Consider the following 16,878-nt stretch of genomic DNA (forward strand, 5'->3'; position numbering starts at 1 on the left):
CCGCGTCGGGCTCTGGGCTGATGGCTCAGAGCCTGGAGCCTGTTTCCAATTCTGTGTCTCCCTCTCTCTCTGCCCCTCCCCCGTTCATGCTCTGTCTCTCTCTGTCCCAAAAAAATTAAAAAAAAAAAAAAAATGTTAAAAAAAAAAAAAAAAATCATGACTGCCCTCACACTGTTCTCTTAATTAGACTCTTCAGAGTAGGCCACATGCAGTTAGGAATCAAAATAAAACAAACAAATCCCTTGACCTGGATTTGAAAACCCCTCAATATTAGGATCCAGCCTAGTCAACGTAATCTATCAACCTGCCCAATTTCAAAACCCTGACTTCAGCCAGACCAGTGTGGCTGACCTCTCACACAGTAGGATCATTCTCATTTCTAAAAAGCTGAGGGCACTACCTATGCCTTATAACTGGGAAACCTAAACCCCCTTTTACTCCTGCCTTTGTTTACCCAGATCCAGCCCCATTTCTATCTGACCACAGGCCACATGTGTTGCTTCCTTCTTAGAGTTCCATTAATGGTATCGTTTTCTTCACTCCATTGGACATTTAACTAAATAACAAGACAAGACAGCTGATATGGATGTTTCATCTCCTTCAGAAGACTTGTTTTTTTCCTATTATTCTATTACAGTATTTCCAAACATATATAAATTTAGAAATAATTGTGTAACAAATTCTCAATTAATCATCACCTACCACAAAAACTTACACACCCATGGCCAATCTCCTTGGTGAACTTTATATTCCCTAGACAAAAGTATGAAATTGTTTTCCTACTTGTTTGTTTTCTCCCCAAATTTAGACTTGTGTGAAGCATGTAGTAACAACTCAATAAATACTTGGTTGGTTGTGAAAATGAATTGAAATCCAGTCCACCAAAGTTCTGAGTTGCCCCTTAAGCATGAAGCTTACTTCATCCAATCAGTTCTTAGACAAACCATAGAAACATTTATTTTGTAAAAGCAATATCAGAGAACGAGGGCTCACAGTCAGTTAAGCATCCAACTCTTGGTTTTGGCTCAGGTCATGATCTGGCGGTTCCTGAGTTTGAACCCTGGTCTCTGCACTGACAGTGTGGAGCCTGCTTGGGATTCTCTGTATCCCTCTCTCTCTGCCCCTCCAATGCTCTCTCTCTCTTTCTCTCTCTCTCAAAATAAATAAATAAACTTAAAAAAAACTTACAAAAAACATATTAGCAAGTAATATTAAGAAAATGCTGAAAAAATGCATGAAAGTGAAAAAATTACAAACCTACTCTTATCCCATCACTTAATATTTCATCACCAAATCTAATTTTCTTTTGACACCAAGATTGGAAAGTCAGTATCAATAAACAAATAGCCTGGCACACTAGAGAGATACTAGAATTTATCTTTAAGTGACCTAAGTCAATTCTAGCTAGCAACGTGACCTTAAACAAGCCACTTATATTATCCCTCAGTCTTATCACTAAAATAAAAATCTTTATACTTTTCCTAGGGACCTCATGTTATTGTGAGGCTGATTTTTTTTTTAATTTGTCAAGCTGCTTTATGAAGTACAAACCACCATGTAAATATTATACTGTCCTTATGGTATACCCAGTTCCCTTTCAAAGAGGATCTGTAGTCGACTTGGAGGCACAGGACACAAAACTATCTGAAATATTACGGGCTAAATGTCTAATTAGCAAGGGAAGTAATACAGATCTGAGGAGAACTGAAGTATCTAGCAAAGGCTTCAAGGTAGCAAGGGAAAGGAAGAAACAAAGGCTTTTCAGAAGGTAGATAAATTGTGTGCAAATTCATACACACACACACACACACACACACACACACACACACACACACCTGCACGCACATGTGCATGCACCCAAATTGTCCAAAGCACAGCTAAAGCAGTTTGCAGTTCACTGAAGCAGATGGTGCCAAACATATATATATAATGGTAGAGAGATTGAAGCAGTTGACTGAAGCTAAATTATGAAGGACCTCAAATGAAGGCTAATCATTTTGACTTTCAAAGTCTGAGGAATGCAGTATCTGCAAATTAGTATCCCAAGAAAAGTAACTGATTTATAAAAGAGTCAGGAAAATGTTACCATGATCAAGAGGGAAAACAACCAGAGCTGTGACTGGAGAGTAAACACTGAAAACACAAAAGAAGAATATACATTTGGAACATGGATAACCTGACACTCAAAATGAGTAAGTAGGATCCCTTGATGACAATCTTCAAAAAGTGTTCAGACCCTTTCCCTTGGATTACAAACCTTCACATAACTAGAAGAAACTCTCTATCTCATCTTTAAAAAAGACCCCTTTGGGGGCACCAGGGTGGCTCAGTCGACTGTATGTCCAATTCTTGATTTCAGCTCAGGTCATGATCTCAGAGTTTCAGGAGTTCAAGCCCCACGTGGGGGTCTGTGAGCCTGCTTGGGATTCTCACTGTCTCCCTCTCTTTCTGCCCCTCGCTCACTCACACTGTCTGTCTGTCTGTCTCTCTCTCTCAAAATAAATACATAAACTTTAAAAAAATGTTTAAAAATAATTAAAAATTAATAAAAAGAACACCTTTGACCCCTATGCTGGTCTCTGTCCCTCCACCATGCCAATCTCCTAGATTTAGAGGCTTTGTTTAGCTGTTTTCTCTGTCTCTAACACATTTTTTTTCCCTGATCTTTGTGCACCTAGGTCCTTTTTGCCATTCCAATCTCCAGGTAAAGGTCACCTTCTCAAACAACTAGTTCTTCCTGAACCACCTGATCCAAGGTGGTTTCCAAGACGGTAACTCTCATATTATTCTAATTATCTGCATAGTGCTTCTTGCATTCTAGTCTATTTCTCATTTATTTATTTATGTATTCTCCCCACCCTCCTCTCATCCCAAGACTGGAATTCTCGGAGAACAGGAAATTTGAGAGTTCAGCACTGTATGTGCTCAGCAGCCAGAATAGTACCTGGCACAGATTAGGTTACTTAGTAAATACTTGTCAAACTGATAGATAAGTGAGTTGTTCACAGCTGACCTTCACAGAGAAAGTCAAAGTTGTTGTCCCCAGGGTTACTCTGAGTTCTATATCTTCTTCAGCCTTTGATAGTCCACTTCCCTTATGCTGTGAGAGAATCCCAAATCTTTTCAATACTGTGTCTTTTTTATTTTGCCAGCTTTAGTTGGTGTCTTTCACTTGTAAATATGAGCTTTCAATAGACCACTTTGCAGCTTTCATTACACCCTTTGAACCTCATCAAACACATGTATAAGGAGCAGACTAGTTATTTTCCCCTATTGCAGGGAAATAGTCACACAAAACAGTCATTCAAGAAGCATGGAGGTGTTGACCATGGGATGTGGAACTGAACAAAGGCCAAATGACATCTAATTTAAACCCTTATCCAATATATCAAATGGCCTGCACTCTATATTATAGGAACATAAAAAAATAAGACTTAATTCTCATGCAGCAAGTCACAGTACCTAATGTAATCGATATATTCAATAAACAAAATTATTTGATTATGTGTTTATTGTTCTGACAATCCCCCCTCCACCACAAGAAAGGGGGGAAAGCAGGAAAGAAAAAGAAGATAAAGAGCAATAAAAAAATAAGCAACAACAACAAAGAAATTCACCCTGGAATATGTGGAGCTGAATGGACTTCATCCCTTTGTAAGCTTTTTGTCACCAAAATTCACAACCAAACCAAAAGTGTTTCTTAATAAATATTAACCCAAAGAATCACTGTATCTATTTCCAAATAATATATTTGTGCTATTGTTGCAAAACATCAGGATCTAAAGATGGTGTAAGTTGAACTAAACTTTCATCTCTAGGTGCTAGAAATTTCCCATTCTTTATTATTTTATTGAATTATTACCTAGTATTAATTTATGACTTTAGACCTTATTTTTAAACACAAAATGAGAATTGATTTACTGCTTCCAGAAGAATTTACTGCTGAGCGGAATGACTTTTTAAAAGATCATTCAAAGAATTATAAGAATCTAAATCTCATCAGGGAATCCCAGTATAGTATGCAATGGTTATTTATATAACTAAATGCAGAAATAACATGTAGCAGCTAGTTTGATAATGACAGTTTTAAAAACACCTTTTGAAAATGAAAACAACTAAAATTAATCATAAATTTTCCACCAGATTACGTAAGTGGATATTTTAATTTACAGTACCCAAAGTTTGTTTCCCTTTACATTCCAACCTGTATTAGTAACACTGGAATAGATTCTATATAATATTATCTAAATGATGAGTTAGGAAACTGGTCTGCAAGACAAAGTAAATTTATGAGAAAACAATAGCAAAATCTCACTTAGTGGAGACTACAACAGGGGCAGCAAATTGAATTAATAATGTAGTCTGGGTTTTATAATTTGAGGAATGGTAGTTTTGTTGTTGAATGAGGCTAGAAAGAGCCTGGAACTGGTTTAATCAAAATGATACGTTTAGAAAAAAAATACTGGCTTATATATGCAAGAGTTGTAAAAAAAAAGTGTATAAATTTTCTTTTAAATAAACTATTAACTTTGAAAAAAAATCATCTAAAAGAATAGTAAGATAGATACAAACTATAACAATGCCTGACATTTCCCCTATCTTTCCTTCCTACCACACTTCTCGGTTGAAAAACTTCTACTAAAATTGGAGCGCCTGGGTGGCGCAGTCGGTTGAGCGTCCGACTTCAGCCAGGTCACGATCTCGCGGTCCGTGAGTTCGAGCCCCGCGTCGGGCTCTGGGCTGATGGCTCAGAGCCTGGAGCCTGTTTCCGATTCTGTGTCTCCCTCTCTCTCTGCCCCTCCCCCGTTCATGCTCTGTCTCTCTCTGTCCCAAAAATAAATAAACGTTGAAAAAAAATTTTTTTTTTAAAAAAAAAAGAAAAACTTCTACTAAAATAGATAATCAGGAGCACCTGGGTGGCACAGTCAGTTAAGCATCTGACTCTTGATTTGAGCTCAGGTCATGATCTTGCGTTGGTAGGATCGAGCCCTGTACCCAGCTTTGCGTTGAGAGCATGGAGCCTGCTTGGGATTCTCTCTCTCCCTCTCTCCCTCTCCCTCTCTCTCTCTCTCTCTCTCTCTCTCTCTCTCTGCCCCTCCACTGTTTGTGCTCTCTCTCTCAAAATAAATAAAATAAAATAAATAATTATATCCTTTTATTGTTCCATTATGTTTGAAAAATTGAAACAAATCTCCACAGCATAAAAGTTAAATTTTAAATAAAAACAATGGCACCGGGCTCCTCAGTGGCTCAGTCGGTTAAGTGTCAGACTTCAGCTTAAGTCATGATTTCACAGTTTGTGAGTTCGAGCCCCACGTTGGGCTCTGTGCTGACAGATCAGAGCCTGGAGCCTGCTTTGGTTTCTGTGTCTCCCTCTCTCTCTGCCCCTCCTGTGTTCACATTCTGTCTCTCTGTCTCTCAAAAATAAATAAACACTAAAAAAAAATAATGTCACTCCGTTTTGTTTTTCCTGTGAAGAGCCATTATTTTGTTCACATACTCCACGAAGTTCAAAAAAAAAAAACTGTCTTTGAAATGGAAATGGAAATGGACAAAGAGGTCACACAAAAATTCAAGTTGTACAGGAACTTGAAAGCCCCCCAAAAAATCCAATTAACTATCAAAGTCAGCAGACCAAATAAATGAAGAATGGAATTTAAATTGTTGTGTATACTTTTCTTATACATGATGTGTGTTAATAAATGGTACAGCACTGTCAGAAACATCATTAAACGATTAGAAGGAAAAACTTGCATTTTCTGTGTTTCGGTAGGAATCCTGCCCCACTACAGGGGCAGGATTTTCTTTAATCTTGGTACATGAAGACGAGCCCATTAAATGTAGGCTAAATAATTAATAAAGAGGTACGGAAAACAAGGAAGCAGAAACAAGTTAATTCAGACTCAACAATCTGGGCTGAACGCAGGTGAACGAGCCAGCAAAGAGCTGGCATCCCTCCTCCTGCTCTTCAAAGCATCTGTCCTCCCCAGTCCCCTTGGATAAAACAAACTCCTAAAAAAACAAAAAGTCATAAATTGAACAAACACTGCCCAACTCTCCTTACTTCTCATTATGTTTTCAATCCTCCATTAAAAGAGAAGTGAATTAATTTCATGGAAATAGTTCTCAAAAGAATTAGTGAAGGGGCACTTGACAGCTCGTGCTACTCAAAAATAACAAAAAAAAAAAAACAAAAACAAAAACAAAACAAAACAAAACAAAACCCCAAAAACCACGTATGATTTAGTAGAATAACAAGAGACTTCTGTCATGTATTTGCGGTAATTATTGTGTAAACATTCAGGACTCTCTCCATTTGTTTACATTTATTTACAAACTGTAAGTTTCATCAATGAATCAATACAGGATCTAAAGGAAAAGTAAAGCAGACATTTTATAATAAAAGCAAATCACCGTCAGGACACAGGGAGAGATCATCCTCACAGGCTTATAAGTTTTATGAAAACAATGACTATAATAACGTGGGAGGTTTTTTTCCAAACCCATTTGGAGTACTTTAAATGAAACAAATAGGAAATCATTAAGATTAAACATCAGCAGCAAAAGGCCTCTTTGTTAATAGCCTATCAAACAGAAGGTATTCAGACAGTGTAAAAATGAGCCAAAGTGCCTGTGTCAGGCAATTACTGTTGCCATAACTAGAATAAGCCTATCGAGTTGTGACTAAATTCAGAAGTCACTGATATGGCTAAGGTCCAAACTTTTAATAGCAAGATTAAATTACTAAAGAGGAAAAGGAGGAATAATTTTGACCACTAACTAACGAGCAACTTAGTCCATGCATGAAGTAAGGAACCATTTGTTTAGCACTGGATCAAATATTAAATCAAACTTAAAGATGACAGACAATTATCTAGCCTACTGTCTTAAACATGGTAGACACCCAACAATGATCTTGCCTTTCTTTCTACTCCCTCCAGTCATTGATTCATTGCCTTACAGCCCTATTTACATTGTAAAGTATATAGGTTTGCCTTCTCTGTACAACTGGACTGAGAAACAGTAATTGTTTTACTCACAGATAGACACAGTTACTTTTCATTCTACCATATGTCTCACATGTGCTATCTACAAAGGGTATTTTTGTAGGTGGGACTGACATAAAGCTCAAGAAAGATACATTAGGATACTCTGGCTGCATAGAATATTCATCTAAAAGTTGCTTAGAAATAGTTTATATTTTTAATATTATTGTTGTCATTAATTTTTGCCTGAGGTAGGATCCAGACTCCTTCCATACTTTGTTCTGTTACCCTCAGTTTATCTCCTTCCTCGCAGTTGCAGGATACACGCAGGGCCATGCAGCCTACTCTCATGCAATAACATGTCTCTCTCTTTTTTTATCAGGAACAGACCTCTTTCCCAGAAATCCCCAGCAGACTGGCCTCATAACTCATTGGTCAGAGCTGTGTCATATGGCCACTCCTTCCCGCAAAGGAAGATAGGAGAGTAAGTAAGGTGGGAGAGAGTCCTGTCAATGTGCAAAAAAAGAGAGGAGAGTGAATACTGACTAGATAATATCAGCAATATTGTTATACAAGATGATAAGCCAGGTCATTTATAATGCTTGTAAATAAAGAGCTTCTAGATGTAATATATATCTAATGCTATGGACTTAATTGTGTCATTCCCCAAACCCCCTTTCATGTTGAAGCCCAAATCCTTAATGTCACTGTATCTGTACAGAATAGGGCTTTTAGGAGTTAATTAAGGTTAAATAAGGTCATAAGGGACCCTAATCTGATAGGACTGGTGCCTTTACAGGAAGGGAAAGAAAAGCTATCTATCTCTTTCCAACACGTGAGGACATAGTGAGAAGGTGGCCATCTACAAGCCGGGAGGGGAGCTCTCATCAAGAGCCAAAGAAGCCAGCACCTTGATATTTAGACTTCCCAGAATAAGAGAAATAAATTTCTGTTGCTTAAGCCACCCAGTCTGTAGTACTTCGTTATGACAGCCAAGCAAACTAATAGATCTAGGAAAGAAAAATCTTGCCACCCTTCTTTCTTCAGTGGGACTGTACATGGTTGAATGAGTACAAGTATAAACTGGAAACATTCCAAGAGCTCTTTTCCTCACTCTTTGAATGGATGGTTCATGAGCATGCTCCTACTTCAGCCCCATCCCCAAAGATCAATCTTTTAGAGACTTTTTATTTAAGTAAACTGTCACTTGGTTTAAATCCTAATCTTCTTAGATCCAAAGTCAGCAGTATCTCTGGAGTGTAACAATCATTCTATTGCCAAAATACCAGCACAATACATGTTAACATAAAGCTTTAAAAAGGAGACAAAAAACCAGAAAATCCCATGCCTGTCCAGCTCTTACATTTTTTTCAAGCCAACAGAAAATGTTAAGAAGAAAATGGGTTACAAAAGTTCAGTATTTGTTTCTCAGCAAATTAGGGAGCAAAAAAGAAGAAAAAAAGACACATTCTGCTATATTATCACTTTCCAATTTCTGACCAAACCCCTGTAGTTTTCATCACGCATCATTTTTGTGATTAATGATGTGCACCCAGTTAATGGAAAACAGCAGATTAGGTTTCCACTAATAGTGTTGGAAGTTATGTCTGTCTGCTTCATTTGGTAACAACCTCACTGTTCAGTAAGAAACTAATGGATGTAATCCCAGAGCAGAACTGAATTTTATGCATACAAGACAGGTCAGATTTCCAGACTGGAAAAAATTACACTTTTAGAGGTGTGCTGATCTTCCGTTGAAATTTAACACTGAGATAATGCCTCATAATGTTTTGGGTGTTTTTTCTTTCTTTTTACTTCTATTTAGTGATCAATTTGAAATCTTACAGCACTCAGTTGAGGCCTATAAACATAGGTAGAATTAGCAACTTGTAACCACAGCAAATTAAAAAAATATATAATATGAAACTTTGTATAAATAGTATACTGAGCCAAAAAGACATTTATTGCTCTGAAGACACAGGTAAGAAAAAGTTCCTTATATATGAGTATATCACTGCAATGCTTATATCATAAGCAAAATTATGTTTGCCTGTTCGCTTTCACTATATAAAGTGTTGGCTCCAAATAACTGCAGTTTGAGAAAAACAATGTGGTACAGTGAAAAGCATACTAATCTAAAAATACAAGAATCAAGAGACAAGGATTAAAGTCCCATTTATGCCTCAAATTACTTTGGAAACAAACCTATCTTTTGTTTTCATTTTCCCCACTATATTTTACATTTATCTCTCTTAAGTCATTTAATAAATACTATATTGTCTCAAGTTTTATCTCTGTGTATTTCACATTTCCCATCTGGACTAGGCCCTTTAAGGACAGACCCCACATCTGATTTACATTTTTATTTCCTCTAGTCCCCAGCTAGAATGTAAGCTTCCGGAGAAAAGGGACTTTGCCTGTATGTCCCCAGGGGTTAGCATGGTGTGACCTCATGTTAATAAGCTGTCAAATAAGTAGACATTTTAATAAAAACAAAACATGAAAAGAATAACACTAAGGAGGAGGAATGAATCGGCAGAGCACAGAGACTTCTTAGGGCAGTGAAAATCCTCTGAATGATGCTACAGTGACAGATACGTGTCATTATACACTTGTCTAAACTCCTAGAATGTATGGCACCAGGAGTGAACCCTAAAATAAAATTAACAATGGACTTTGAGTGATTACTTCGTGTCAGTATGGGTTTAGCCACTGAAGTGAGTGTACCACTCTGGTGGGGGATGGTGAGAATGGGGGAAGCTATGGCATGTGTGGGGACAAGGGGTATATGAGAAATATCTGTACCTTCCTCTCTTAAAAAAATTAAGTCTTGAGAAAAGAAAAAGAAAAAGAAGAAAAGGAAAAAGAAAAAGGAAAAGAAAAAGAAAAAGAGCATGCTTTCAAAACAGAAGAAAATGCTGGGCACATATGAAATCCAATATAGAGTTCACAAATGTTTCATTTACCCATCATGTTTATCTATCTTTTGGCAAACATATACTCTGTGTCAGACACTTTCCTATATATATAATATATATTGTATATATTGACTCACCTAATACAGCAACCCAATAAATAGATAGGTATTGTTGTCATCCTCATGTTTCAGAGAAGGAAATTATAGCCAAAGAAATTAAGGAATAGATTTAAGGCTGTACAACTGCTAAGGCACAGAGTCAAGATCACCCAGGAAGGACTGGCTCCAAAGTCTATCAGCCTATACTGATCTTTGAGGTAACCAAAATTCATAATTTCACCTTTATTTCATAATTTCATATGTATAATTTATTTTTCCTTTCTCAAATAAGAGTTCGTGTTTCTTAGGGTTAAAACCTGGTATCTTCTCATTATTAAATAGTCCACAGCATAATCAATCTCCTGTTCAGGCACCTTCTTTGGAGGTGTCTGGCAATATGGAATTTCTAGGAAGGGGAAATCACACGGAAGACATACTACGTCTGTTTCAGATTTTTACTTCAACAGAAAAAAGGAAAAGAGAAGGGCCAGCTTGTAGAGAGGTTTTTTTGTTTGTTTGTTTTACCTCACTTCCAGGAGTATGATTTTTATATAAATATTATCCTATACTAATTAAGGTAGTAGCATTCTGGAGCAATTTTCTTTTTGATTGTTGTTGATGAAGTTGATGATAAGGAGTATATTGGAGGGATAATCAGATAGCAAATGGATTAGGCCAATAAGAGATAGGATTCTCCACTAGAAATACAAAAGAAAAGGGAATTTTAAAAATCAGAAGGTTAAAAACTTCCTCTTTAAGAAGTTTTGGAAAGTGTAAAATTGAAGTTTAATAAACTGTGGAATGAGGAAGAACAGTTTCTATGCATATCATAACTCTACTCAATCTAGAGTCTAGGGAAAAAAATATATATGTAGTGTTTTCTTTAAGAATTAAAAAGTAGGTAGGCTTGCAACATAGCACAATGCAATGGCTACATTTTAATTTTTAAAAATCCAAAAAGATTCTACATTAAGCAATAATCAAAAGTTTTTCATGCTATTTCCTAATAGCAAAAATGCTACATAAAGAGTTTACGTTGCGCTGGTTGTTTCTAATAACCTAGTGTACAGGTACAACTAGGTATCTAAATGACAGAATCAATGAAATCATCAATCAAGTAATTTATTGAGCACTAAGCACATGAATAAAAATTATTCCACTCTGTTTTTTGCTGTCATTGATTGTGAAGTTTTGCAGGTTAAGGAAAACAGATGTGGAAGAAACAATCACTTAAGTAGTGATCTATTGCTCAAATTTCAATCTGCAAGAAAGAAGCGTTTACCTATAAGTTCCAAGTTATGTAGTAATCTTTTTCTCTGACAAGAGCTCTCCAGAAAGATCTCACTGGCCAGGCTGGAACTTCCACAGGCACTTTTTGCATAGCTTGCTTAAAATAACCTAAGGAGCTTTGTCATGCAAAGAAGACTGAACAAAAGAAGCATCCAGTTCTCGATTGTATAACTCCACATTAAAATTAACCTTGCAGAAATGGTGCCATAAGAAAATGTTACCAGTATCAATGACTCAAAGGCAGATCTTGCAAAAAATAAGAAAAGGTAATTATATGTATACTATTTCTCAGTTGTGAAGGAACATTAGCATGATACCTAGATATATTATTTGTTGGATTTATCAAAATCCACTTTTATGTTTTCCTTTAAAGATATAACTAACAATTTGATTCCTCAGAGAACAATCTATACAGATAGCAAATAGCAAACACTGTTGAATACAGGCTGTCTGACTCCAGAAACCAAATTTTTGACAATTTCACTAATTTGTTATTTGGGCTTAAATTTATTTTAAGAAGGCTGAATCCGTTGACAGTTCTATTTGGTTAAATCAGCTTTTTCTTTTCAGTGTTAAGCTCCAATGACAGTTTCTAGTGAAGTCAGTGTAATGACAATGCGTTGTGAAGGTGACCCAGACAATGACGACCCACTGTTATCAGAGATGAGCCCACTGATCTTGCTGCTAGTGAGTTAGCATCAATTTCATACACTTTCAGCCACGCACCTCCCACATGCAGCCCTCCCAGAGCTATGGGCCCTGGAAAAGCAGACAGCTCTCCTAGACCAAAGAACAACATCCTTCAGTTCAGGAATAACGGAATCAACTAGTACCTAATGAAAATCCATTGAAATTCCAATAAACACATAAATTTGAACAAAGAACCTTACCTGTGGAACCATACCTAGGAAGTAAGAGGCTTTTTAATAAAATAGAAAAATCAACACACGACAAAGCAATTAAAACAAGGTATTGTGTTCCCTCCCCCAGGAATAAAGACAAGTTTAACCTGAATGTTTAACCTGAATTTTAAAATGTTCATTTTTAAAAGCAGAAATGAAACTGTTCTTAGCTTATAAATGACTCACGGATCAAAATAAAATACACTATCTATCTATATGTATATATGTATATCTATATGTAGATAAGTTTAAATCTAAACTTATAAGTTTAGAAGTTTAAATCTAAAGACCTAACATAAAAGTAAACTTTCAAGAGTTGGTTTTCTGTATCCAGGGGGAGGTTCCCCAGCTATTGAAAGTATAGGGTTCTCATGAAACTTTTCATAAACCTAAACAGGATAAAGTGAAGAAGCCATTACCACTAATTTATATGGAAAAATTTTTGAGTGTTCCCAGACCCAAAAATAATCTCTTAGCCTTTTCAGATACCTTCGGACACATCTTGCTAACAGATGCACTAAATAAATTCAGATAAAGAACAGATGCTCACAGACACAGTTCAAAGATATGGTGGCTTGATGCTAAGATGCTAGGAAGGAGCTTGGTGGGGCCCCTCACGCAGCTGGGCGGTGTGCTGCTTCCATAATGGCTAGCTGCAAAAACAAAGTCTGAGTGCTATTTTAATTTTTCATCTTTTTTCATAAAAGCAGAAATCTAGGGCACCTGGGTTGCTCAGTGAGTTAAGTGTCTAACTACTGATTTCAGCTCAGGTCATGATCTCCTAGTCCTGAGATTGAGAGACTGAGCTCTATATGGGGCTCCACACTAAGCGTAGAGCCTGATTACAAGTCTCTCTTTTTCCCTCTGCCCCTTCCTTGCTCATGTGTGTGCCCGCACTCTACCTCTCAAAAAAATAAATAAAAATAAACAAAAAATGTTTAGTAAAAATAGGGCGTCTGGGTGGTTTAGTTGGTTAAGTGTCTGACTCCTGATTTCAGGTTATGATCTCACCATTGATGAGAAGGAGCCCCGCATCAGCCTCCATGATGACAGTGTGGAGCCTGCTTGGGATTCTCTCTCTCTCTCTTGCTCTCTGCCCCTCCCCCACTCACACTTTCTCCTTCTCTCTCTCAAAAATAAAATAAACTTTAAAAAGTAAAAATAATAAAAAAATAAAAATAAGCCACTCCTGTTCTTTTTTTTTTTTTTTTTAAAAAGGCAGAAATCCTCTTTGGATTTATTTTGGTTGTCATAATGGTTTACTAAAACCACTAAAACAAGGTGGCATAAGGCAATGTTTCAAAAAGTAGGGGAAATCTACTGAACCTAATGGAGAAGATTACCGAACAACTCTCCAAACTGGTAAATGATCTTTTTTTGTTAAATCATATAAAATCTGCCTCACAACACATGAAGTAGATATTGATATCATTTGTTACCTGGTTTAATCATAATTAAATTAAGTATTTCTGGTGGAAAAAAAAAACAAAGACATGTGGACTTTTCTTTTTTTTGTTTGCTTATTTTTAAACTCCATGTAACTGACAAAAATGTAAACAATTATTCAAAACGCCTCCCCCTTAGATGACATAATTCATGAAACACTATTTTATGTATTTTTTTAAATGTTGTTGTCAGGCAGTCAGCAAACCAATCCAGTTTGAATAGTGCACACTCAAATCAAAAAGACTTTTTCTTCCTGAACAGACACATGGAAGTATGTGTTAATAAGTAGTTCGCTGCCAAACAACCAACACATTTTGACACTAAAACTACGTTTTTTTCTGTATGTGGAAATGTTCTCTCTACTTTGAAGGTTTTGTGCCAATGTATTTCAACATCTCCTCAAGAATAGGGCTAGAGGAGGGCAAAAGAGATCATCTCTTATTCCAATGAGCTAGTGCTTTTCTCTAAGTATTACATACACAGTGAGAACCAATGACATTAAAGCATAAACCAGGAAAGGTCAGATGATTACCTGATATTCATTGGGCCAAAAGGTGCTCACTGCTAGCTCAGCCCGAAGCCAATCTCTACCCGTGAATCCAGTCACATTCCAAATTGGATTGGCAAGAGGTCCTTTATTCACCCTAACTAATATGTTCAAAGTGCCAGGATTCAACCCCTTCTGGCTATATAACAGGTAACTGAAATCAATACAGTGAGTGTCGTTCTCCTTCATTGTAGGCAGCTGAAGTCGGGCTTTTTCTCCAGGGTCATGATCTGAAGAGTCCACTATCATATAGGAACCTGAAATGACATTACATATAATAAAACTAAATAGACATGTAAGCAAAAAGGAATATCTAATAACAGAAGAAATACTAAAAATAATACCAATCCATTTTGAGCATTAAATTTAACTCAGAAAGACTGGCTTCCAGAATGGATCCATAGAAAGATATCAAACAAGTAAGTAGGTGAACTCAATTTTTAGTAACAGACATTGTTCAAAGTACATAATATGCATTAATTCATTACTCTCTGAAACAGCCTGTTCATAAATTACTAAACTGAGGTACATTTAGTAGCTTATTCAAAGTCAAATAGACTAGGTAGAGCCTGATTCAAATCCAGATCCCACCGTAAAAGTCTCTAGTCTTACTAAAAAGGATCTTTTATGACTAAACAAGCAAACGAACAAGAGGAATACCTTACTGGCCTGGTTTACATAGGGGGTACAGGCTTCCTTCTCCCTATCATAATACCATTGCAAAGAGATGGGTTAACTTAGAGTGCAGACAAAATCATTTCTGATTGCAGATTCCCAGATCATCGTTTATAAAAGTGAGGTTTTTGCAACGTACTAAGGGAATAAGGATACTTTGCAGTGTAAATCTGAGGACAGAAGTTGAAAATGTCAAATGTTTAGATCTGAGAATCCGACACATAGTGGATTTGCCTACTTGGAGCCTTGCCCACCAAGCGTTCAGCTAATCACCATTGCTCTTGGCCCCAATTCTGCCACAGTCCCTGCATATGCTCCCTAGAGCAGAAAGAAACCTGGCTTGAAAATACTAGTCTAAATCCATTACCTTTAATTTAATAAATGTTTATTGGTTGTCTGTAGCAGGGAGGTACAGGGCATAAGGAGCCCCAACATCACAGTTCCCCCCTCAAAAACAGTCTTAGCACTAAGTACAAAAATGGGTCTTATACATCAGCTACTGCTACTAGTAGTCCAAGGACCTCTGCAGAAAAACCACCAGTTTTTATTTTCATGTCACTGTGGATTTTAACAATTATACCTATCACCAAAATGGAAATATACCTATTTGTCACACTTCAGGTAGAACACAAATGTTATTATAATTTTTCCCCTAGGATTTCATTTTAACCAGAACATATTAGGTGTAGTGTTACAGAATCCAGTATTAAAAGGATGACACTTGGACCTTTCTTCCTGACCAATCAACCCTGTTTCCTCTCCTAAAATACAGTCATTTTTACATAACACACCAAATACTCATTGACTACCAGTCTAACTAGTTCAATTAACTCCAAAAGCAAGTTCAAATCATGGTAGGTAAGAGGACTTTTTACTACCCAAGAAACCAGAATTTCAAATCTGACCAATTGCCATTCTAGAGTTCAGAACTCTTGTAAAGATTTCACATGATGACACTATCAGTTATCAGGCAAAGTACGGAATAAGCTTATGCTAGTGACAGTAACTGACATTACTTCCACTACATCTTTGTCAGTTTTCATTTTCTTTCATAACCTGGAAATCCTTTTAATTTTTCTTCCTGATTCTCACAGATTGCATGCACATTAACAGAATAAATTGGTCATGTATATTTTTGGAGAAATTATGTCCTTTTTTTTTTTTTGAACAGGATATCCTGGATCCCAACCCAATTTATATAAGCAGGATGTTTCTATTCTTGGTTATACTTACATTCTGAGGTCCATGCCTGATCTGCCAAGATGTCTTTCAGATTCACCATAAGCAGAGCAGACTACTAATCACTTTTAACTAAAACCAGGCATGAGATCTTAGATAAGTTATTTAATGTTTTGGGGCTTCAGCTTCTTCACAAACATGTGACCTACTTCTCCAATGCTAGATCAGTTTTGATTTTTTTTGTCCCCAGTGACATATGATGGCAGTAGTAGATTTAAATTATTTTTACAAGTCTTCATCAATTATGCTTCCTGATTGTCAATTTCTTCTTTTATTTAAAAAAATCTTTTTTAAGTTTATTTATTTTTGACAGAGACAGAGTACGAGCATGAGCTGGGGAGGTGCAGATAGAGAGAGAGGGAGAGACAGAATCCGAAGCAGGCTCCAGGCTCCAAGCTGTCAGCACAAAGCTTGATGCGGGGCTCGAACTCACCAACCGTGAGATCATGACCTGGGCCCAAGTTGGACGCTTAACCGACTGAGCCACCCAGGCACCCCTGATTGTCAATTTCAAAGTAGCACTCTCTAAATGACTTACAGGCTTTCAAATCATTATTTCCTTCCATTATAAAATAAGCTTTGGCATAAAATATGCTTTGTCATACATCTTAATTACATAGTGTGATATTTACCATTAAGACCATTTAGCAATTTTTACCCAGCTGCACTTTTAAGCTATGATAATGTTCTTATTAAGGAAATGGGATGAGCACAGTATATTAATTTATAGGAATTACCAATTGATCATTAGAAAAGACAAAAGTCACAAAATAAAAG

General features: G+C 36.6%; 1 protein-coding gene and 1 long non-coding RNA gene across 10 annotated transcripts in view; both read right to left on the reverse strand.

Annotated features, from left to right (window-relative positions):
- The window catches only part of LOC147581200 (uncharacterized), a 28,832-nt gene extending 24,193 nt beyond the window's left edge, over positions 1 to 4,639 (reverse strand). Inside the window, exon 1 of the long non-coding RNA XR_015251535.1 lies at positions 173 to 4,639. This is a non-coding gene — a long non-coding RNA (uncharacterized LOC147581200). The remainder of the gene's footprint in view (positions 1 to 172) is intronic.
- Positions 1 to 16,878, reverse strand: part of PTPRK (protein tyrosine phosphatase receptor type K) — a 571,143-nt gene that overhangs the window by 345,844 nt on the left and 208,421 nt on the right. For all 9 annotated transcript variants that reach the window (XM_086707798.1, XM_086707791.1, XM_086707797.1 and 6 more), the window contains exon 3: positions 14,173 to 14,444. In XM_086707798.1, coding sequence (XP_086563924.1) covers positions 14,173 to 14,444 — 272 coding nt within the window. The remainder of the gene's footprint in view (positions 1 to 14,172; positions 14,445 to 16,878) is intronic.

The sequence above is a fragment of the Puma concolor genome, chromosome B2 (genome assembly GCF_028749965.1).
Source record: "Puma concolor isolate L17-30 chromosome B2, mPumCon1.1.hap2, whole genome shotgun sequence".
In the NCBI taxonomy this organism is placed as follows: domain Eukaryota; kingdom Metazoa; phylum Chordata; class Mammalia; order Carnivora; family Felidae; genus Puma; species Puma concolor.